The sequence below is a fragment of the Hesperophylax consimilis genome, chromosome 8 (assembly GCF_061612785.1).
Source record: "Hesperophylax consimilis isolate HC1 chromosome 8, BYU_Hcon_1.0, whole genome shotgun sequence".
NCBI classification, from domain to species: Eukaryota; Metazoa; Arthropoda; class Insecta; order Trichoptera; family Limnephilidae; genus Hesperophylax; species Hesperophylax consimilis.
In genome coordinates this window covers 39,464,211-39,481,960 of record NC_142843.1, presented here as the reverse complement: position 1 = coordinate 39,481,960, position 17,750 = coordinate 39,464,211, and the positions used below count along the sequence as shown (strand labels likewise).

At 34.5% G+C, this 17,750-nt stretch overlaps 1 protein-coding gene across 3 annotated transcripts in view; it reads left to right on the top strand.

Annotated features, from left to right (window-relative positions):
- The window catches only part of LOC149422036 (transmembrane ascorbate-dependent reductase CYB561-like), a 173,425-nt gene extending 156,938 nt beyond the window's left edge, over nucleotides 1–16,487 (top strand). For all 3 annotated transcript variants that reach the window (XM_089634249.1, XM_089634251.1, XM_089634250.1), the window contains 4 exons: nucleotides 5,766–5,998; nucleotides 7,231–7,439; nucleotides 9,696–9,865; nucleotides 13,161–16,487. In XM_089634249.1, coding sequence (XP_089490375.1) covers nucleotides 5,766–5,998; nucleotides 7,231–7,439; nucleotides 9,696–9,865; nucleotides 13,161–13,311 — 763 coding nt within the window. In that variant the 3' untranslated portion in view covers nucleotides 13,312–16,487. The remainder of the gene's footprint in view (nucleotides 1–5,765; nucleotides 5,999–7,230; nucleotides 7,440–9,695; nucleotides 9,866–13,160) is intronic.
- Nucleotides 16,488–17,750: the final 1,263 nt, after the last annotated feature.

Sequence of the window (17,750 nt, the reverse complement as noted above, 5' to 3'; positions counted from 1 at the left end):
TTTCTGTCTTTTTGTATACAACTGAGCAATGGTTTGTTAGGCAGAGGCTTTACATTGAACATCCTCTCTTGAATAAGTGACCCGATTCCGTTAGAGCTAAAGGCCTGGGGCTATTGAAGTATTTTGTGTACAGTTAATACCATTGAATCAATGCTTTTATTTTGATGTAGTTTATTAGAAATTCGTTACATTTTTATCTTTATTTTAGGATTAGGATGGTACATAACTTACTTTTAATTAACTCACCTAGGGGATACGGTAGGTAAATGGTAAAATGATATTAGCTAGATATTCTTCTTTTCGTATGCTATTTTCAGGTTAGTTTTTGTTATCATGTAGTGCAAATGATAATATCCTAAAATCACTAATTAAAGCCCAAAAAGATACAATGAAAATTATTCTGAAAGTTCCTGTAAGAACTACCACTGACGAAATCTTAACATCATGTCAATTAAACAACTTTATACTGTTTTATATTCAACAGCCAAAGGTAGACTCTCAGTACCTATGCTCCACCCCAATAGCTATTGCAAGGACGGGCTTTTGCAGTAACAGGCCCAACAGCTTGGAACAAACTAAACTCCATTCACATTTGCGAATGATCGACAGCTTTTCTGACTTCAGAACAAAACTAAAGACTCACCTTTTCAACTTGTGGTATCCAAAATAATAACCGCATTTTTTCAGTAGTATTTCATTGCTAATTCCAGGGTATTTACCTTTCTCATTGACTACCCACTTTAATGTAATAACAATTTATTATAAGTAAACCTTTTTTTTTTATTTTTTATATATTCAATAATATTGTTATTGGGTTTATAAAAACAGTTTATTTTTAAACAAGTTCTGCTGTGTAATTATTATTACGCGTGACAGCTGTTTCGCCTTCTGAAGGCATTATCAAACTGTCTTCAGAAGGCGAAACAGCTGTCACGCGTAATAATAATTACACAGCAGAACTTGTTTAAAAATAAACTGTTTTTATAAACCCAATAACAATATTATTGAATATATAAAAAATTAAAATTAAAATGGAGTTCTACAAATTAAACTTAATAACAATAAATAAGTACCTAAACCTTTTTTTGTAATATTTTTATATCTTAAACTGACACAACGAGCAGAAATCATAACAATCTGTATTGTAAACGTAAATAGGTATGTTAGTCGTAAATCTCTAGTTTAAGGCGTAGTTGTAAGTCATAGCATTGTGTAAATACCCACTCAGTCATAAAATATTTATAATTTTAAATCACTAGTTAAAAGTCGTAGTTATAAATCTCCAGATGTTAACCTTAGTTATAAGCCACTAATTAAGTCACTATCTATTAAACTATTTAGTTATAAGCCACTAATTAAGTCACTAGCTATTAAACTATTAAGTTATAAGCCACTAGTTAAGTCACTAGCTATTAAACTATTAAGTTATATGCCACTAGTAATAAGTTATAGGTATAAGTGATAGGAATAGATTAAGTTGTTAAGCGCTCTTGAGCTGATTTTCTCACGAAAACGGCGCTATACAAATAATCCAATTATTATTATTATAAATACAAAACACAAGAAATAATAACTAATACTAAGAAATACCAGATCTCAGGGTCAAAAACATATCCAACCAGAAACTACAAATACAACATTTGGGCAAAAAAGCTTCCTATACTATCGTAATCCGGTTTAAAACGAATTGACGAATATATTATCACGATGTCGGAACACGTGTTCATGAAAATCCCAATATTTTCGCATTTTGTCTGTTACATATTTTTAAAGCGAATGCACGTGCATTAACACGTGTTCCAATATATTAAGAATTTACTAAAAGTTTATCAGGAAACGTCCTGCAATCCCGTTTTAACTGGATTACCAATCATTTGACGAGATTCGTTTTTCTTCGTGACTAAGTGCGCAGCAATAGAAGTAAAGTTGATACATATTTTATTTTTAAAATAGATTTTTTTTAATACTTCGACGAATAGACCTTACTTACAAAAAGCTACTTAGTCATTTCGGGAGGTATTTCATATTTGAAAATAAGAATTATGTCTTTAATGTTATTCTGTTATTTCCTTTGAAATGGCACAAAGAGTTGTTGAACTGTGTTTGCTGTCGTTACGTCGTGTTTGCGTGAACCAGGCACGTGCAGCATCGCCAATTCACAAAGGAGAACAGGTCAAAACGACAGTAGCTGTTGTGCAAGAAGCCCCACCACCGTCTCACGAAGCCCCACCACCGTCTCACAAAGCAAAGTTAACTAAAGTAATCAAACCTCAACCAAAATCTGCTTCACGGACCGAATGCAAACAAAAATCAATCGCGCCACCCAAAGTCGTCACCGTAGGAATGTCCAAGGCCAAGTTGGGATGTCGGATGGACGAAGAAACGGCAGCGCTGACAGGGTGGAGGAAACTCTTCTTCATATATGTCAGAGGTCCGGATGGCAAAAAACGACGCGTTACTAAACTCTTCCATAGGGATCCAAATGCACCCAAGAGTACGGCTGCAGAGCGCTACGAGGCCTTCCGAGAAAAGATATTCGGATCCAGAAGATCTTGTCCTAGGAGGTTAACTATTTCATTTTATACAATACCACTTTTAATCCTTTGATTTCATTCCGGGCAACCTGGCTAGCAATGACAATGCACGGAGAATATACTTTGTGATAAAAATTCTAATTTATTAAGAATCTCTTCAAATTATTCTTAATCCGGTTAATAACTGGACGGCAGATCCTTAACGAATGAATTGATAGGTTTCCTGATAAACTTTTAGTAAAATACCAATGTTTTTTTTTAACACGTGGTCATAAAACACCTAACATTTTTGCATTTGGTCATCATTGTATATTATTAAGACAAACGCAGGTCCATGAACACGTGTTCTGATATTATGACGAATTTATTAAAAAGTTTATCAGGAAGCGGCCTGCAGTCCCGATTTTAACCGGATTGCAAATAATTTTAAGATATTAAAAAAAATAATACACACATAACTTTGTTTACGTTCAATTATTGTAATCTATATTTAATTTTTGACTTGCTCCTGATGATGAGAACATTGTTCATGAAACATGTAGAGGTTATATATATATTAAAGTGATGTAAACAAAGTTATTTGTGTATTATTCTAATAAATAATGACATCACAAAGTGATAAGCTTTCAGAAGAAATTTTCTTTGAAAAATTTAAAAGAAATCTGCAATACTGGCGATTCATGATTCGGCAATGCGTATTCTGCTTCCGTTTTTCTTCACAAATGTCATGTCGTGATGATAAGCAGCCATTTGCAAAAATGACATTTTCTCCAGGTACAAATTTAAAATTCAATCATAATAATTACAGGTGTGTAGGATTGTGGAAGGTTGTTACAACTTACAACAATAAATTACAGATTTTAAAAATAGTTCGTTCTTTCGATAGTTTCGCATTTGATGGACATATCTGTGAAAATTATTATGTAGGTATTGAAGGAATAAATTAACACATAAAAGAAATAATCAAAAATTGATTCCTAAACAGGCCATTTTGAAACATCGTAATGACAATTTGGTTTTGTAAAGAAACATGTTACTGTATTAAAATCTCAAACAAAACATGTAATATTGGTGATATCTATGTTTACGACTATGTTTGGACCTAAAGGGGCTTTTTATGTTCATGTTTTTTACAGTTTAAGATTTTTAAGACAAGTGAACAGAATTTAATGTAGAATAATTGTTAAGTTAATATATTGTGAATTGTCGAGCGACAGCAACGCGTGGCGAGGTACAGATAGTAAATAATAATATAAACGCATTATTTTCGTAGATACCTTTATCCAGACTGCTCCATTTAAATGTCGACTTATTATCTGCTATTTCCTCGAATTACTGAGAACAACTACTTCATTCATTATCTTGAATACAATTTTTTAAAAACTTCGTCTTTCTAAAAAATTCTGCGTGTAGATAGATAGATATATTATGATTTTTGGTGCATAGAAATTTTTTTAACTTCCGATTTTATGTCCGGGTTAAATCTTCCCCATAGGAAAAACTAAACCCTTCCACACACTTTCCACAAATGATCATCTAGTCAATCAACATTATGCAAGTGCATTATATAAGCAAAATAAATACAAAACAACACAAGAACAACACGTCAACTCACCAGAGATCAAATGGGAAAATAATTCACCGACTCCAGATATTTTCATATCAGAGGGTTCGGCTCGGTAGAACTCCTAACAGGGCCTATAATTCCTACTGATCCCTCAACATAAATATTTAAAAAATCTTTCGTTATCCTACATGTATTCAAAATGACTGACTTTTGCATCTTTATACAATACAATTTTTTTTGACAGATCTAATACGCCTAAATTTTTAATGAGAGACATAGGTATAATGCCAGTAGCTAAAATAACGAATGGTAATATTTTTATAGTCTGAGAATGCCAAATTCTTTTTATCTCATTTCCTAAATCTGTGTATTTTCTTATTTTTTCATTAACAGATTTTTTAATATTACAGGAAATTATTATAATTGTCGAGTGATATGTAGATTTGATTATTTCCCCTACTTTCTATGCTAGCTTGGACCAAGTTTGAAGATTAATATTGTACAATATAGAATATAATATAATATATGTACATTGTACATGCTAAACACGGAAGATATCATACCACCGAATGCAAGACTGAGAGGGAAGAGCGTACAGTGCGCCCCCACGCCAGGTTAGGGGAAATATAAAGTAACATATCGCTCGGCTAGGAGATCAAGGAATATAACGTAAGCCACGCCCACATATATTACATAGTATATGCCTCGTGTGTATCTAACTACCTTTAGATGGTTATGGAATATTTTCGCGAATAATTATGGATTTTTCTGATTTCATTAATACGATTTTTAAATAATCTTTTTTCATGTGAAACCGCACAAGAGTCCCAACTACTCCCAACAGTCTGGAGCCAGTGATACTATGGCATTCCCATTCGGGGTATGTTGTGTAGCTGACGGTAGTGGGGAGGGGAAGTATCTGGCTATTCAGATCTGGTCACCAAACACGGTCAAAGCTATTTCAAGCAACGTTTCGATTCCGGATTCTTGGCTTACACCAGGGCGATACTGAGAGTATCTTTCAAACGGAAATTCAAATAGTCGTTTTAAAACTTATTTGCCACCATAAAAATAAATTAAATTCTCCTGTCTGTAACCCACATTATAATATACATGTACAAGCTGTTGAAAAAATACAAAACAAATTCTTACGTTTTATAAATTTTAAAATGGGTATTCCAGCAATTATGTTGAACTACAACACTCTGTTAAATTATATAAATATGCTCAAATTGTCAGACAGAAGAATTTTTACTGACTTGGTATTTCTATATAAAATTCCAAATGATTTAGTTGATAGTCCGGTATTGCTAGAATTGATAAGCTTTCGGATTCCACAACGTAATACTAGAAGTCAGCATTTATTTCAGTGCAGAAATTCTGGGACTAACTACCATATGTATTCCTATTTTCCCAGAATACTAATGGAGGGAAAAAATTATACCAAGTCAGTGGACATCTTCAATTTATGTTTAAACAAATAAAAAATGTTGTTAATGAAGCAATTCAGTTATGTACAATAAATAATGTATATTTCTTAATATTCTCATGTAAAAGCCCCGAAAAAATAAATAAAACACCGTTGTCTTCGTAATTTTTTTCTTAATTTTTCTCGATAATAATAGGAAAGATTTGATGAAACTAATTTGTACATTTTTTTCCAGGCGTCGCTGTGGGTCTTGTGACGAGAGTGCTGAGCCATGGGGCTGCGCCAGTTGGATGGAGTACACGCTGGTGGTGTCGTTGTCCGTGCTGCTGCTGGTGGGGTCGCTGGCGCTCGCCGTCTTCTGGACCCTGTATTACCGCGGGGGCTTCGCTTGGAGAGAGAACCCCGAACTACAGTTTAACATCCACCCCGTTGCCATGATCACCGGCTTCGTCTTCTTCGGTGGCTTAGGTTGGTTCCTTTATCTTAACTTCTGACTATCCTAACTTCTGACCAAATTCTTAAAACTATTACGAAAGGGCCTGTTGTTTCATAGAACTTATGTATTATTTTATTTTGAAGACAATATTAGCCATTTTTAAACGAAAAATTGAAACAGAAAAAGATGCGATCGCATCTAGGACTTGAACCCAGGACCTTCCCCTTGCCGGGGCGATGCTCTACCAACTGAGCTAATGAGAACTACCAACGTTATCTTCATTTTCTCACCGCAGATTTAGATTTTTATTATCTTTATTAATGATCGCAAGATTCATCTCAAACTAAATGCAATTTAGATAATGTCTTGAATATGTATATATTATTTTGATGTACGACATCTATTTTTTATTTCACACATCTTAATTAATGTATTATCATATTTTTTAGTTTAATATAACTAAAATGATCCCGTTAAACTGCTATACTCGTATAGCAGTTTATCAACTTATCCAATAACAGTCGATTAAACAAATTTCAAAGTTAATATTCATATTCTGTGAACATTCTATTAAAATTCTCTTACTATCCCTTTCTGGACAAGTGTTTCACATAACTTGAAGAATAACAGATCATGAATATAATTTTGAATATTATTGATGAATTGTTCAAGTTCTGTAAAACAACTCGCCCTTAGATCGGAAATTTTAGTGATAAATTGCAAAATAAAAACCTAAAATGCATTTTTGGCCCCCTGGCATGAACATATCGATAAAGATTTTATCGGTAACATATTTTCGTACCCGAGCATGACTGCAGATTGCCAATGAACCAACAATAGTTCGCATCGATTAAATATACTTAATTTACCGACAAATTGATAAAATCATTATTGATTCGATCGTGCTAGGGAGCCTGCTACACTTGTTTATCGATTCTATCTTTTAAGTTTTCATTTATATTCGCTAAACACCCTATAGTTCGATAAATATGTAAAATAATCAATGTAATGATGTCTGATATTTGTTTATTATTTAACAGGCAAATTTGTAAATAACTTAAATTGCATCATAATGCTGACTTTCACATGGATCTTGCTTGGGATTAGAAGGAAGTTATCAAACTTGGTAACAGGAATGTTAAACCGATCTTCTCAATCTACAGAAATAGGAATCATAACCAAGAACTTAAAACTCGAGATTTTGGAGAAGTATTGAATGAAAAGAATATACAATATGGGTTAATTTGGATTGTTTTGTTTCCAGCCATGATGCTGTACCGCATCTGCCGCTGCTGCAAGCGACTGTACGTGAAGATGTTGCACGCCATCTTCCATGCGCTGACTGTGCCCTGCGTGGTCCTCGGTCTCATGGCCGTGTGGGACTACCACAACTTGAGCAAGACACCCATCCCCAACTTCTACTCTCTGCACAGCTGGATGGGCATCGCTACTGTGGGACTGTTTGTCTTACAGGTTAGTACAACAACATCTCTGTGGGACTTTTTGTCTTACAGGTCAGTACATTGTACTTCACCATCACTGTGGGACTTTTTGTCTTACAGGTCAGTACATTGTACTACACCATCACTGTGGGACTATTTGTCTTACAGGTTAGTAAATTGTAGTATTATACTACACTATCACTGTAGGGCTGTTTGTCTTACGGGTCAGTACAGCAACATCACGTTGCAGCTGCCATAAAAGGAACAAAAGTCACCATGCTTTTTGTTATTCAACTGTTAAAATTTTTGTTCAATCTAATATATTTTTGAATGTCTTATTTACTCATATATGGACTTTGAAATCCTTTAACTTCTTGATCGCCGACGCAAACTGTTTGCCCTGCGTCAGCCTAATCCATTTCCGTAATAACTGTTGTTTTGCAAAATTATGTTTTTGGAAATTTTTGTATAGTCTTACAAGATAATGTTTATAAAATATAAATATAAAATAGTATAAAGTCTACGATAAATAGTTTCCCCAGAATAGCTAGTTATATTCAGAGAATTGGTTTTTAATGGTATCCTTGAGGTCAGGGGCGGCCCTGAGCCAAACAGCGCCTGGCGCCTGTAAAAACCTCGAGGGCAGGTTAGGTATTATCAGGGCCTTGGCTACTTATTGCTTTGGCAAGTCGACACCTGGAGCGGACTGCTCCAATTATGCCTGCAAATGCCTCTGTTATGAATATTATCTACAGAGGGAGTTAAACTGCTCCCATTTTAAGTTGTGTTGTCAGTTTTGGAAAGATAAATGATTGAAAATAGCTTTCTTTTTTTTAAAGGAAGATAAACATTAACGGGTTACGAATAATCTAAAAATCTCAGACTAAGCCAAAATGTTGCTTGTGTCGTGATGTAGGACTTAGCCAGCCGAGGATTTTAATTCACTATGCCTGGGTGTGAACCCAATACATTGCTAATTCAACCACTGACCTGTTGTCCACTTAGATTTTCTTTGGTCGTGAAGTTTATCATTAGGCGCTATTTGACCTGACACCCAGTGGTGTGCAGTCTATGCAGACTTAAAAGCTGTGCCTACCCTACGCATAACAATGAACCATGAGCAGAAATCAAAGAAAATTTATAAAATGTGACAAATTTGTAAGAAATGGGTTAGAACTTGCATCCTTTTTTTTATTCAATTGGCCACAACTCAGTGTAATATGGTAATCATTAGTCATTAAAAACATTCAATGAACAATTTAGACCCTTCACACAGCATGCCCAAAGATGACATACACCCTGAGGGATTTTCCTCAGGGCCTTTTGTGTGGGGTTAATGTAAAAAAAAAAAATACAGAGGTAGCGGGTTCAAATCCCGGGTTGCGCAGGTTAATTTTATTTAATTAATTTGTGTTATTTCACAATTAACTCATTTAAAATAATATATAGTTTATCTATGGCAAATTCCAGAGTGGAAGATACCATCAGTAATGCCCTGGTGTAAGACCACTATGCCGAATTGAAACATTGCTTGAAATGGTATTGGCAGCGTTTGGTGATCAGATCTGAATAGCCAGATACTTGCCCACCTTCCTCTTCCCCTCCCCACTACCTTCAACTTCACAACATACCCCGATTTTGGATGCCATAATCTCACTGGCTCCAGATGGTTGGGGGCAGTTGGGACTCTTGTGCGGTTTCACATTCCAAAAAAACCCTAAATTAAAACACTACGTACAGGCTACCTTTGGTTAAAGAGCAATGCACGCCACTGCTGACACAATATATTAACAGGTTCACTGCCGTCGGAATTGGAATGTTTCGAAAAACTTCGCACCCGCCAATTGGCGTTGTGCGTCAATATAACTTTCATTGCTCAGTGTTCATCCGGCAATTGTCGCGACGTGTTATTTTTATGCTTGCCTTGTGCTTGAATGAAACAAACAAAATTAAATTAAAACACTATTTTGGACCTACTTATAATTTAAACAGATAAAATATAAAAGAGATAATTAGACTTATTTAATAAAAAAACCATCAGAGTTATCTAAACCTTCACTATCCAAGGCTAGCTGAGAACCTGTTAATGTACATATATTTATTTGCACAATGGTAGAGAGACAGCAACCATATTGTATATATAATTACATACTTATTTTTCTCCATCTTTCTATAAAACTTTATTATTTTTTCAAACCTATAATATATATATATAGGTTTATCAAATATTATTGTACATATCAGCAAAGTCGTTCTCAGCGCACACTAATATGTTGTTTGTTTCCAGTTCGTCATGGGATTGTTCAGTTTTCTGGTGCTGCTGACTTGTGGAGACTCTACCTCCAACTTCCGGCAGCGGCTCGTCCCCATCCACGCCGCCTTCGGCCTGGCTACCTTCATCCTCGCAATCGCCACTTGTCTCACCGGACTTAGCCAGAAGGCCAACCTTACCCTCGGGTTTGTTATTTGCACAAAACTTATTGATTTTATCCAAATCTTCCTCAATCCAGCCCTATCCTATCTAATAAACACCTTTTGATTTACCTAACCTATCATTCAAAAGCCAGCAATTAGGCCAACGTAACTTATCCAATTTTCCATCCAACCTAAGCTAAATTTGAGACCAACCTTATCAAGCCCGAACCTTTTGACAATGTTTCCAGTTTTGCCAAAGCTGTGATTTTGTCAAAGATGTGTGCATTTTAATTCCATATCCTGATGGTCGTAATTTTGTATCCTATTTTTCTTTCCTGATCCCTTAAAATGTGTTTTATTATTAATTTTCCAGTAAGTATTACCCTCAGTGTGTTGAAGAGGGCGTGCTGATGAATTCATTGGGATTCTTGTTGGTGTTCAGTGGCTTCTTTGTGGCGTACATTGTAACACGGGGGGTGTTCCGAACGTGTCCTAGCGCCGAGCAACCGAATGCAATGGAACAGTTGAGGGCAATAAGAAAGAAGAGGAATATACTGGATGGCGTCTGTCCTGCATATTAGTATAACAGCCGATATTCCGAATGTGTCTTAGCCCCAAGCAACTGGATGCAATGGCACAGTTGAGAGAAAGAGGGAATGCACTGGATGGCGTCCCGGATGCAACGGCGCAGTTGAGAGCATTCAGAAAGTAAAGGAATGCACTGGATAGCGTCTGTCCAGCGAAATAGCATCACGGGCGCTATTCCAAACGTCTCCTATCCCCAAGCAATTGGATGTAATGGCGCAGTTGAGGGCATTAAGAAAGAAAATTAATGTACTGGATAATAATTAATATAATAATAATTAACATACTGTCAATAACGCCTAAAATTTAGGTGCCCAGAGAAATATTTTCTAACATTCCCCACCAATTATGGGGAACATTGAACACATGTGGGCGGCTGTTTAGACTTAAAGGGAATATTACACACTATGTGGGCGGCTGTTTATACTTAAAGGGAACATTACACACTATATGGGCGGCTGTTTATACTTAAAGGGAACATTACTGACTACGTGGGCGGCTGTTTATACTTAAAGAGAACATTACACACTCTGTGGGCGGGTGTTTATACTTAAAGGGAACATTACACACTATGTGGGAGGCTGTTTATACTTAAAGGTAACATTACACACTATGTGGGCGGCTGTTTATACTTAAAGGGAACATTACACACTATATGGGCGGCTGTTTATACTTAAAGGGAACATTACACACTACGTGGGAGGCTGTTTATACTTAAAAAGAACATTACACACTCTGTGGGCGGCTGTTTATACTTAAAGGGAACATTACACACTATGTGGGAGGCTGTTTATACTTAAAGGGAACATTACACACTATGTGGGCGGCTGTTTATACTTAAAGGGAACATTACACACTATATGGACGGCTGTTTATACTTAAAGGGAACATTACACACTACGTGGGCGGCTGTTTATACTTAAAGGTAACATTACACACTATGTGGGCGGCTGTTTATACTTAAAGGGAACATTACACACTATATGGGCGGCTGTTTATACTTAAAGGGAACATTACACACTACGTGGGAGGCTGTTTATACTTAAAAAGAACATTACACACTCTGTGGGCGGCTGTTTATACTTAAAGGGAACATTACACACTATGTGGGAGGCTGTTTATACTTAAAGGGAACATTACACGCTATGTGGGAGGCTGTTTATACTTTGAACAATGTAGGTTTCCATTTTAATCTGCAATTGAATCAGATTATTTCAACAATATTGTACTTCTCATCATCAATAATTATTACACAAATTTAATGTTTGCGTAAAGCGTTACTGCTAATGATTGTACCTACTATAATACCTTTTAACAACATTTATAACACACTCATCATTTTCTAAAAGTATTTTTTTAACCAATTAAAATTATTTTGTAATATGTACATATAAAGTTATACTAGTAATATTAATAAAGTTAAGCTTATTATAATAATTTATTATTTCTAATAAATGTTTACATCAACCCAGGTATTTATTGTAATATATGTTGTCTATAAGAGTATGTAATTACAAATATTAATTTTTACAGTTTTTAGTAATAGGTCCCTCCAAAACTTATGTTTTCAAGGATATCTGAAGTTAAATGCAATTGATTCCTTTGAAACGTAGAATAAAGAAAATGTGTATTATCTCTTCAGTGTATTGAATGGTGACATACATATCTTTTGAAATTTCTACGTAGGTAAATATAATGCAATTTTTCAATATTTTTATAGTAGGCTTTAGTAACAATGTTTAAATTGTATCATCTTCTGAAATCATTTAACCTGCAAGTAGTTGTGCGGCGTAGAAACCACCGCACACGTCCCTTTCTTCTTTGTTATGGGCTTGTCTTGCATCATACTCTTCGTCATGTTTACATCTTCTGCTCTGCAGGACAATCTGAGATAGACTTAATGAAACAATGAATATACTATTCATCCCTGTTACATCTACTCCCACGTTGTGCGTAGGATTCAAAGCCAGTCCAGCTAAAAATGGCTAATCTTCTAAGTACATCTAGCTTAGCTAAATAACCAGAAAAAAATACCACTAAGGAAATATTGAAAGTCTTGCTAAACAATGAGGCAATCGATAACACTCAGCACATCCTGCACAAAGAATGTCTGCAGCGATCACACCAGAATAATTTGTCTTTAGAATAATTTTAAAGAACATTACATTGACAATTAGACATGAATTATTGTTTAAAACAATTGCATAAAGTCTGTAAACATTTCATATAAAATTAGCTTAAACATTCCGTAGGTCATTTAGGATATAAATAAAATCCCGCACGACCGCTTGAAGGTTAACCCATCCCATCCAAAGTTATTTTGGTTGAAACTGGAGCACCGTAGTCAAACAAAGGCATTGATAATGCGGCAATGTAACAAAATTTGCAAAGCAGTTACAAAAATAAAGCAAGAAAAGAATATCAACAAAATTAATCATTTTGAAATCTTGTCTCGAGATGAAGTTACTTCCGGTATCAGCCTTTTGAAAAATGACTATTCATAACTAAATAATTGTTTGTATTTTTTCTCCTTCACAATATTCGCCAATACGTACAATACACTTTTATAATGAATGAATGAATGTCCTATGACTGTCTGTACATGTGTCAATTTTGTACATCACATGTTTATTGACAATATCATTGTCCTATGACTGCCTGCATATGTCCATACTGGCTGCCTACACATATCCATATTGACAATTAAATTGAGTGTTCCTTGCAATCAGGTTTAATGTGCGTATGATTTCAGGGAGAAGTACGTTAACTGGGAGGAAGAGGGCATCGTGATCAACGCCCTGGGAGTGACCCTGGTGGCCATCGTGGTGCTGGTCATCGTTTCCCTGCGGCGCTACAACCGCCAGCGCTGCCCACGCGTCACCAGCGACCCCAACACCAGCTAGGTGACGAGCATGCCCAGTCCCACCCCGCAGCGGTACTAAGCAGTACACAGCTGCACAGGTGTCAATCATTCCAACCGTACATTCTGGGCTCCTATAACCTCCAAAATCTCCAATCTTCATCATTATTCAACTGGTATCATAATCATTTCTCAAACAAATGATTACTGACATTCGTTCATGTAGAAATTACTACATCAACGATGACATAACGAACGAGACATAATTTACTGCGAATAACTGGAATTTTCGTAAATATAACTTGTGCAAGGTAACCCCGACAACAACATCCCTTTATGCACATTAATCTATAATTAAAGATACAGTTGAGAATCCCAGATCGCTGTGAATTCAACTACATATGTGGTTTGCGATTTTCATTATTTTCTCAGTAGCACCATGAGTTTTTAAGTACATATAAACAATTTTTTCTGCAATTATTTTGATTCAAACTCGTATACAGAAAATGGCGAGGTTTCGTTTATAAATAAATAGTTTTCATTTCAAAGGAAAATGATAATATTATATTAATGTATTATGTACCTACTTAAAAATTATAACAAATCTTTAATTTCTTCGTATATACTGTTTAGGGTACGAAAAGTGATCATGCCTAATTATTTATGGTCTATGATAATTAATTTTAAGAATATTTAAAACTCCCTATCCAATATGCCTATAAACGAATCAGTTTCCCATACAAAGACCTTCACCCATGGATATATTATTAAGTTTTTCTAAATTTCTTTTTACTCGTTAGTGTTGTTAGTCTGTAAGATTCTGTATGAATTAAAAAGATTTTTAATTGAATTTTAATGGCAAATAACTTCTCGTCGTTCGAATTTCTTTAACATTTTAAAATATTTACTTTGTAAATTAAGCATATTATGTGTAGATAAATATGTATGTTATTAGGTGCTTATGAAAGGATTGACTGCATCTCAATGGTTTGCATGAAGATTTCACACTTTTATTCTATGTTATTTTCAGTCGTTTGACTGAACATTCACGGATAATCATTATTTACAATAGAAACGAACATTTCTTTTGCCATATAATTATTGTGAATGTATTCTCAAGTACTAAGTAAAGAGTAGTAATAACTAATAGATGTATGTATTATCATTTAAAGTACATAATATATATATATATATATAGGCCAACTAATGTTAAGGATACATTTTATCCGGGAAGGCGAAGTAAATGAAGAAACAGTTTGTTTGAAGCCCATTCCGAGCTTGCGTCGATGGATTAGATGTGTTCATGTGTTGCCAAAGGTGATGAAAGGAAGTGTTTTGTTTAGGAATAAGAGAAAATTCAACTTTAGGATTAGAATTAACAAATAAGCTCAATATGATAAACAGATTTCGTGTTTGGATTAAACCAGATGCATATGTCGATGTAAAAGTAGAAAAATTAGAAGACAGATATGCATGAAACAATTTTATATCCTATTTATTGATGTTAGCAAAGTAGACCATGTGGATTTAGGAACTCTGATGCTTAAAGAGCTTTGTTATTAAGAGGCTTGAAGAGCCGGACGCCAACACCTCTTGGGATGTTCGTCCACATAAGATATCCATATTTATGTGTTTTCATGTGACAGTGTTCTTTAATGTCAATCGCACACGTTTCTGCTAAATTTAAATATGCTGGTACCAGCTGTATTCACGTGAAATAAACATCTACGCCATTCTATGTATGTTTATATATGCTGGTACCAGCTGTATTCACGTGAAACAAACATCTAAGCCATTCTATGTATGTATATAATATTCATTGTTACACATTCCTTTTCCTCACTTACTAGTATGTTTGAATTACACTTTTGTTTATAATCACCAACATCAATTTATTTAATCCTATTAAATATTTTTTTTATTCCCAACATCATTATAAATATTTCATTGGGTTTAACATCTAAATACATAATATAACTCTGAATAGTTTTCATTGAATCCTGGAACTAGGCTTGGGTGAAATACATGTTAATAACAAATAATAACTTTTGTTTTAAATCTTGACACCTGAGAAATTAATATACACAACCTAAAATATAACTCCTAAAATTTACCTTTGACGTTTGGCTGAATAATATGTTTCAGTTATTATTGGAAGTTTAGCAAACCATCATATAAATCTTCAACTATAAATAATAAAATTACACATTTTGTGCTAAAACTTCTTTGTCCATTTAAAAAAATAGATTTATGTACAATATAACAACTACTGATATTTTTGGTAAAACTATGAACTTTTTGTTGATGAGAAGATATTTAAACTGAAATGAGTCTGATTTACATCTTTAAAGCCTTTGTAATTATTATTCTTCTTCATATTGTTTATCAAAGGAATTATTGCGGAATATTGTCTGACCAAGCTTTTGACACGCACTGGGTCCAAATGTTAAGTTTATGAATATGTTATTTCTGATATTTATATTAAACAGTTTTATAAAACTTTTATCTTCAAGTAAACATTTTAACTAGATATTATTTTACTTTTTATACATGTTTCAAAAACTTTTATAATAGTAATACTGAAAATAAATTTTAAATTTCATTGTTGGAATAGAGTGAATTAAGTGTTGCCAGATATTTGAGAACCGCCAATTTTACAAAAAAATACCTACTGCCATTTTTAATAGCGTTTAACAATTCACTTATTGCAAAATTATCAGATGAATTATCTGCTCAATTTTAAATTCTAAGTTTGACTGAAACACTAAAATGGTTTAAAACTGGACTCATGTGTAATGTGTTATTGAGAACCAATAGCCGGATTTAAGTTGATAATTCAATAATATAATTCTCCCATATTGACAATGTATTTTCCTATTTACTTAAACCAAGTTGAAAACATTCTCTACAGACCCTTGATCTAATGAGCCAACTACAAATAGATGTTGCCAATTTATAGATCAAAGTTAATATTTCAGAAATTACAACAAATAATAACACTTGACAAAATAATGCCATATTATTTTATCACTTTGACAGTTCAACAAAACTAAAAAAATTCAGAACTATAATTATTTATATTATGCAGCTCAGTATTTCATACGGAGTATAATTTGCATTCAAGGTACATCGGTGTAATGTTTGATTGAATTGTGAATTTTATCACTGTTTTACAATTTTGAATATTTATACGGCATAAATAAATAAAATAAAGTTGTGACTGTGAAATGGTGTTTTATTTACTCATCCCGAAACTTTATTAATTTCTGTGTCATCTTTGGGAATGCTGTGTGGAGGGTCTTTTGGAGTACAGGTAGGAGTGAACTTGGGTCTTGAAGAGAACCATATTTGTAGGAGGGAGGAAACACAGAAGCCAAGCAAATCATTTTACAGCCGAACTGTTGAAAAAAAGATTAAAACGTAAACGGGACCCTCTCTCAAGTGACAACCGTGTACAGATGTCGGGCGTGCTTCTTGACAGCACTGTTGCCGAAGGGATCAATGATGCTAGTTCCTGAGAGCATCTTCTGTTGAAATACCGCTAGAACAAGGACAGCATTCTCACTGACTTGTCTGTGCTCCAAAGACTTGCAATTTGTTTGTTAAGACATGGGAATCTATCAAATAGACTGCCAGTTTCTGCACAGCGTCGAGGGTTTTTATGTATTTTGGGGCTCCAGATCACAGGTGGCCGCCAAATTAAACAGGGGCACATGCAATTTGTACAGGGTCAGCAGTTATAAACTTAAAACATCAGCGGACCCTGTGCGCATTTGCTGTGAGAATAAAATTTTGTTGTTTTTTCTGTAAGAATAGTGCGGGTATTTTTTAACACTAGATTTACGGGTCCCGTCAATATGACAGATTCAACTTTTAAAATTAAAAATACAGAAGGAAAAATAAATGTTCCTTTTTTAATGAGTTGGTTGTTAAAGTTATTGTTATTTTATTTTTGGAATAACTTGAGTAAAACCTTAAATTGTTATATTTAATCATTGAAGACAATATTAGCGATTCTTAAATGAAAATTTGAAAGGGAAAAATCAGAAAAAGATCTAGGAATTGAACCCAGGACCTTAGCCTTTCCGGGTATCATACTTCAACTATGAACTAATTTTCTTGATGCATATTTTTATTGGCTGCTGTCGTTATGCATGATCACAAGATTCTTCTCAAACTAAATGCAATCTAAGATGAAGGAGTGTGCGCCAAGACAGAGTTGTCTGGCGGTCCGTCCTCTCTGCCTTAGTTAGTTTAAATTTATTTTTACGCCGTAATCTTCAGCATCTGTCGACCAGTCATTCCCTTCGAAGTTTCCATTCACACTTGCTTCATTTGCCAATAAATCCGCCACTTCATTCTGATGTATTCCTACATGAGATGGAATCCATTGCAAACATATGAATACACTTTTCTGCTGTAACCGCATTATTTGCTCTACTATATTGCAAGCAACTCCCTGCAGGCAGCACCCTTCCTGCA